We start from the raw sequence: 7842 nt of genomic DNA, 5'->3' as shown, positions 1-7842 counted from the left end.
CAAGTAGAGGTACAGTAGAAACTGTAAGCTGGTGAGCTTAAATTTGCTTCCTGAAAAAATTTTAGAATAAATTATTAGAGGGATAGTTTGTGAATATTTGGAAAAAATGAGCGTTGATCAACCAAAAAAAAATGACTTCATTAAAAAAGATGATGCCAAATTAATCTAACTTCCTTCTTTAACAATATACACACATATGTGTTGTGTGTATATTGTATATATATATATATATATATATATATATATATATATATATATATATATATGTATAAGTATGATACACACACACAAAGAATGACCTAGATATGGTAGACCTCAATGCCGGCAATGTATATGACAAACTTTTTCATGTTATTATTGTGCGTTAAATGATACTATACTTTGGTTGATTCAGGCTAGTAGAATGACCAAACTCAAAGAGTAGTGATTAATGGGTCAATGTCAACCTTTGGGATATCTCTGGTGGACTGTCAGTGGGAATTTGTCCTTAGTCCATGCTATTCTAAATTTTAATCATTGTCTTTGTATACCCACTCTAGTACAGTGTCAAACACATAGTAAGTTAATAATAAATGCTTGTTGACTGGTTGATTGATTGAATGAAGGCATAGATAATATGCTTATCATTTTTCCTAATAATCCAAACTTGGGAGAGGCAGTCAACACACTGAATTATAGAGACAATAATAATAATAGCTAACATTCATAACTTTAAAACCAAGATTCAAAAATACCTTCACAGACTAAAAAATGGGCTAAATCTAATTAGATGAAATTTAATAGTGATACAAGTAAAACACTATTTGTTGTTGTTGAGTCATTTCAGTCATGTCCAACTCTTTGTGACCCCGTTTGAGGTCTTCTTGGGAAAGATATTGGAGTTGTTTGCCATTTCCTTCTCTATCTTATTTTACAAATGAGGAAACTGAGGCGAACAGGGTGAAATGATTTGCCCAGGTATGAGCAGAAAAACAGAATGGAGACAGCACAGCTAGATAATTTCAATAGAAAAGGTTGAGAGATTTTTAGCAGACTGCAAGCTCAAAATGAGTCAACAGCGTGATAGGGTAGCCAAAATGTTAGTGTGATTAAGAAAAGCACTGGATCTTGAATGAAGAATGTGATAGTCCCATTATACACTGCTGTGGTCAGAACACATTTAAGTATTTTGTTCAGTTCTGGGTACATTTTAGGAAAGAATTTAATCCATCAAAATACATCCAAATGAAGGCATCCATGACAGTGAGGCAAAGGTAGACCATGGCATATGAAGATGAGTTGGAAAACCTGGGGATATTAGGAAAGGAAACTTGGGGCAACGTGAGAACAGGATAACTGTTTAGATAATGTTGAAATGTAGGACTTGATGTCTGTTTGGCCCCAGAAAGAAGAACTAGGAGAATTGTTTGAAGCTGCAGGGAGGCAGATTTACGCTTGATGTAAGGAAATAAAATTCCTAACAATTACAAATGGGTTCAAATCCCACTTCTGAAACTTACCAGCTACATGGCCATGGGCCATGGTTTGAGAGCCATGAGGCTCTCTAAGCCTTAGTTTCTTCATCTGTGAGGATCAAATGAAATAATGTATGCAAAGCACTTTGAAAATTTTAAAGTTTTGACACATATTGTCAGTTATTATCATGATAATCATCATCCCCATAGCTTTCCAAAAGTTGGATAGTCTGCTTAGGAGGAAATGGGTGTTGTTCCAATCACTACATGTCTCCTAACATAGGGTAGATAAGTACTTGCTGGGAATGTTGTAGAGTAAATGCCTATTCCACCAGTACTAGATTATCTCTGGGATCTTTTCCAACTCTAAGATCCTGTGATTAAGTTTCCAACAAATGTTCAGAGCCACACATAGCCACTGGGGATAGGCTAAGCAATGATTTTCTAAGTTATAAGGGATATTTTTGAGAAAATAAAAACAATTCCTCCAATTGATTTTACAAGGTTGCTTAGCAATCTGTGGCTTTTAATACATCTCAGTGAAGAATTCACTTGGTGTGGGATCATCAAAACACTCACAAAGAACTTCTCTTTGGTCTCTAAAAGATCAAAATCTGATTCCTGGATCACTGTCAAGGAATAGAAAGTCAGGCCACTACAAAAGAAAACCACTGCTCTGAAACCAAATTAACAAGAAGAAAGAACAACCCAATCTGCATAACTGATTCAGGGAGGAAATCAATAAAAATATCACTATAAATAACATGGTCTACTTCTCTCAGCATTGGTGAAAGCATCTGCTGTTTACTGGAGCAGTGTGAAAGAAAACAAAATAAAAAAACATATATACACATTTACTTAGAGACTTTTTAAAAACAGAGGACCACTGAATAGTTCAAACCTATAAACACATCTTACATGTAGGAATTATACACACAGTTGTTACAAACACAAATTTTGCTCCCTTAAGAATAAGAGAGCCAACCGGGACCCAGGAAAGATACATTTAAAGGATGAAAAATTTTGGGTGAAGAAGCCAAACTGGACTGCTCACTTCTCATGGAATATTTAGAGGACAATCGTGAAGTGACAGGGGAGGGGGTCACAAAAGGAACAGGGAAAACAATTGCCCAGCAAATGCACAAGTATCCACAGTTTTATGGCAACCTGCAGAAATGAATTTCTCCCACTTTGCTGGAGGAGCTGTTTTCTTCCCTATTCTACATAGTCCATACTGACTACTACAAGCTTCCTCGCAGCTTTTTTTTTCCATTCCTAATGCCTGTCCTTAATCCATCTATCTAAAAAGAAAGCCAGTTTCTGACAGTTAACATTTGAAAGGCATCTCCGCCGCCTGGGTATTCTATTATTTATAGAACACTGTGTACACACAATCCCTTTGGGAGCAGAGAGAAGGCATGGGAAGAAACCAGTCAGTACTCATATTTTCATAAAAGTGACAGCAATAATTAAATAACAAATGAAGGAATGTGATGTATCTGTAGCTTCTTCATTACTCCTTGACAAATTAAGGCAGCCCATTTCCTTTCACTCTTTCCTCATTGTGAGAAAGGGGTCTGCATCCTTCTTGAAGTCAGTTCCATGTGCTCCTCAAATCAAGAAGTCCATCCCTAGAAAGCACTTCTGTTACCATCCTTTCATGTGATATGGTCCTTTCTCCTTAAAGGTATAATGTGGCTATTTAAATTGTTGTCTTCAAAACAGCAGCACTGATCTTTGGTTGCATTTTCTTCCTTTTACCACAAATAAAAGAACTGAGATAGCCTTCTGTGAAATCCATTAGTAGGAGACCTTTGGTGTGAAGCTTACAACATAAGCCTTCTACCAACTCAGAGACAAGTGAATCAAACTTTATCATAGCTATTTGTGAGATGAATGGTTAGCTAGGAAAAAATGGATAAACTTAGTTCTCACTGGCCCAGATTTACTTTCATTTTTCTATATTCAGCAGCTTCCATACTGTCAATTCCTCTAGAAATTTCCATTTTGTCCCTTGTAGAGTTAGAAATCTGATGAAATCCAGTGTCTTTGCATCTTTAAAAATTCATAAGTTTCATTACATGAACTCTAAAATGACAGCTTTTATCAAGACTTTTCAAGTCCAGAAAGATTTCCTCTGGAAAGGAGCTATTTAGGCTGAAGCAGCCATAAACCAATGGTTCCTGACGCTTGACTTCTGCTGGGTTTTTTTTTTTTTCAAAAAAAAAAAAGTAAACAAGGAAAGTCAAAAGAGGAGAATGCAGGCTACACCAAAACATCATTCCGTTTACTGCACCACACCACCAGGCTCGCCATCCCCACTGTCAACAGGACAGGAATCAGAATCAGGGGAATGAGAATTTCATCTGGTGGGTCTTCCCAATGCACTTTGTCCGATGTACAGTTTGAAAAGAACTGTTTGTGAATTCCTGTGATGAAGCCCTCTGTTAGGGGGTTAGGCCAAAAGCACCCCACGATGTTGGTTTCAAATTCTGTGCAAGAGGTAAAGTTGTCATAGTACCTAAAGAAGGAAGAAGAGGGAAACTAGAATTAAGATATGACAAGAGCACCCCACTGTTAGGAGTTTCCAAGCCCTGATAAAATATAACCTAAGATTTCATTTTTAAAGGATATAAATGTGAGTTCTAGCATTTTTTGTGCACATATACAACCAGTCAAGTACAGTCTTGGAAAGATTTGACTTAACAGCAGTACACACGAAAAAACTTTGGGATTTTATGATTCAATACTGAATCATATTATTTTAGAGTTGGAAGAAACTCCGAAGCCCACCCATTTCACTCATACCTGAAAAGGAATTGCTCCTACAAAATACCTGACAAGTGGTCATCTATCCTTTGCTTAAAGACCTCCAGCAAATAGGAACCCAGAGACAACTAATTCCACTTTTGGATCATTTGTTTTGATAAAAAGTTTTTCCGTACCTTAAAGCCTAAATTTGCCCTCTGGGATCAAACAGACAAGTGTATTTCCCCTCCCTCCCTCATGAAGTCATTTAAATATTTAAATACAACTCTCTTGTCCCTTCAGTCTTCTCTTCTCTAGGCTAAACATTCCCAATTCCTTCAGCCAATCCTTATGTGGCATGTATTAGGTACTCGTTACCAGTGGTCCCCAATCTTCTTGAATAATTATAATGCTTTCATTTTTTTTGGAGAGGTCGTTTTTCCACCTCAGTCTCCATGAAGTGTTTCACTCTGTTATCTTCATATGACTTTTAGTAGCTACATAACTATTTCTTGGAAGGCACTTCTCCCTCAACTTTTATGCATAAAGCACAGGGAGGTTGCCCAGTAAGTACCATCCAAAGAAGCTTATAACAAGTGAGATTATCACACATAACCAAGTTGCTGTTTCTCATCAACCAGCAATTCTAGCTCTCTCCCAGTCACATGAGTTTCCTGTTCATTGTAGAAATATTTAAACTATGCTTCCTTCTGTAATATGATTTGGCAGGAGATTAATTTAACTAATGAAAAATTAGAGAACTCTTCTCAGCTGTATATCTTCTGTATCCATATTAACCAAACCTTAAAAACACTTAAAGTGTGAATAATTCATAACTTGTTTGTTTCAGATCACACACACAAAGTAGAGACAGAAGCAATTCCTGAAAAATATGAAGTTAATAAAAGAATATGGCGAGAAAAATTCACTTCTTTTTCCAGCTTAGATATCTATTCACAACATAATCTGAAATTTGATATTAAGTATCTCTAGGATTCTGGCCGAAGTTTAAATCATATTAGATCATATCTTTCACTTCCTTATAATAATTCATGCACTGTGGCATTTACCAAGTTCAAGTACATAAAATATTAATGATTTGAAACAATTTGAAAACAATTGACCATCTCATCAACTATAATTGCTGACACAATCAACTTGGGAACATCTCATTTCAAATTCTTGCATCCTATTATTTAAAGAAAAAGCTGTCTTTTGAAGGTCATATTATGGTCATCTGGACAAGTATTTGGAAACCATGTATTTCCATATTACCCACCAAAATCCTCTTCTCAAGTCTCTTTTTCTCAAATAATTAGTAGCAGAGCAGTTTCTATTAAGAACTACGCTGAAGAGTCTGAGTATAGGCCCAAAAATGGACTTATACCTATACTCAAGAACCAGCAGAGCTAAGTTCAAAGAGGGTCCTCACCAGGAGACCTGATAACAGGTAATGAATTGTTTTAGCCCACAACAATTCATAAAGCTATTTATTAAGGAATGGAGAGAGATAAGGAGAAAATGTTGTGATCAGCATTGGAAGAAGGAATATTCATGCTGATAAAATCAAGCACCTTTTGTTTTTAGATAGCACTATTATTAAAACTAGCACTATCACATAACCATGGTCATTTAATGCTTTAATCCTACAAAATGGAATCCTTCCTATTTTAATCTCACCAATACATATTTATCGCTTATCTATTTCACACAAGTAATACTGATCTGAGCCCTATAAGTAAAATCAAGGGCCCTGCTCTTCTTGAGTTTATATTCTAGTTAGCAAAGGAACAATTCAAATGAACAAACATTTAATAAATGCCTATCTGTGCAGGCTACTGAACTAACTGCTGGGCATACAAAGATGAAAACTAGTATGGTTCGTGATCTCAAGAAACTCAATCTACTCAGGGAATGGGGAGTGGGAGAAAGAGGCTATAACATACACAGATAAGTATAATACAAGGCAGAGACAGATCAAAGTGATAACAAGGTGATTTGTGTGAATTTGAAGAAGAGATCATTTTCCCCAAAGGAAATTAGAGAAGACTTCATGGTAGAGGCAACACCTAAGCTTAAAAGAAAAAAAGGACTTCAACAAGCACAACAGATTGGAGTTTACTTGCTATTAACCATTTTTGTTCTGTCCTTTCCAATCCAAAGGAAATTCTCATCGGCAGAGAAAAATATAAGCAAAGTAAGGATTGATGAGTTCTGCCTTCTGTATCACTCATTATCACTATCCTATCCACTCTAAGCAATAGTCACATCTCTTTTCTAATCCTTTTCTTCTCCCAAGACAGTTTTTCCTGTCTTCTCCAATTACACGACAAGTCAATTTTAGCATTTATTCTTACAAGATTTTGAGTTTAAAATTTTTTCTCCTTCCCTCTCCTCCCCTCTTCCTAAAATGGTAGGCAATTTTATATAGGTTGTACATGTGCTATCATGTAAAACATATTTCCATATTAGTCACAGTTGTGAAAGAAGAAACAGATCAAAAGAAAAAAACATGAAAAAGAATCAAATAAAAAAAGTATGCTTCGATCTGCATTCAGTCTATCTGGATGGCATTTTCCTTCTTGAGTCCCTTGTACTTGTCTTGGATCACTGTGTTGCTGTGAGGAGCTGAGTCATTCGTAGCTGGTCATCATACAGTTTTGCTGATATTATGCACAGTGTTTTCCTGATTCTGCTCATTTCATTTTGCATCATTTTGTACAAGTCTTTCCAGGTCTTTCTGAAATCTGCCTGTTCATTATTTCTTATTACACAATAGTATTCCATTGTAGTCATATACCACAGTTTGTTCAGCCATTCCCCAATTGATGGGTATCCCTTTAATTTCCAATATTTTGCCACCACAAAAGGGCTGCTATAAATATTTTTGTACATGTAGGTACTTTTCCCTTTTTTAGGATCTCTTTGGGAGATAGACCTAGTAATGGTATTGCTGGATCAAAGCTTGGTTGTTTTTTGACATAGCTCCAAATTGCTCTCGAGAATGGTTGGATCAATTCACAACTCCAGCAATTAGTGTCTCAATTTTCCTATAACCTCTCCAACATTTATCATTTTCCTTTTTTGTCATATAAGTCAATCTGATAGGTGTGAGGTGGTACCTCATAGTTGTTTCAATTTGCATTGCTCTAATCAAAAGTGATTTAGAACACTTCTTCATATGCCCATAGATCTGATTTCTTCATCTGAGAACTGCCTGTTCATATCCTTTGACCATTTATCAATTAGGGAATGATTTGTAGTCTTGTAAATTTGACTCAGTTCTGTATATATTTGAGAAATGAGACCTTTATCAGAGACACTTGCTGTAAAGATTGTTTCCCAGCTTTCTGCTTTAGTTGTAATCTTGGCTTCCTTGGGTTTGCTTGTGCAAAAACCTTTTAATTTAATATAATCAAAATTATATATTTTACATTTTATAATGCTTTCTATCTCTTGTTTGGTCATAAATTTTTCTCTTCTCTGTAGATCTGACAGGTAGACTATTTTTTGCTATTCTCATTTGCTTATGGTGTTACTCTTTATATCTAAATCACGTACCCATTTTGACCTTATCTTGGCATATGATGTGAAATGTAGGTCTATACCTAGTTTGTTCCCTATTGTTTTCCAATTTTCC

At 35.8% G+C, this 7842-nt stretch overlaps 1 protein-coding gene across 1 annotated transcript in view; it reads right to left on the bottom strand.

Moving 5' to 3' along the window:
- Window positions 1-2239: 2239 nt before the first annotated feature.
- RAMP3 (receptor activity modifying protein 3) overlaps window positions 2240-7842 on the bottom strand; it is a 56138-nt gene continuing 50535 nt past the window's right edge. The window contains exon 3 of the mRNA XM_036738844.1: window positions 2240-3975. Within this exon, the coding sequence (XP_036594739.1) occupies window positions 3720-3975 (256 nt within the window). The 3' untranslated portion in view covers window positions 2240-3719. The remainder of the gene's footprint in view (window positions 3976-7842) is intronic.

Source organism: Trichosurus vulpecula, chromosome 9 (assembly GCF_011100635.1).
Source record: "Trichosurus vulpecula isolate mTriVul1 chromosome 9, mTriVul1.pri, whole genome shotgun sequence".
Taxonomy (NCBI): Eukaryota; Metazoa; Chordata; class Mammalia; order Diprotodontia; family Phalangeridae; genus Trichosurus; species Trichosurus vulpecula.
Note: the sequence above shows the minus strand (reverse complement) of the source record. Positions and strands in the feature narration are given on the sequence as shown.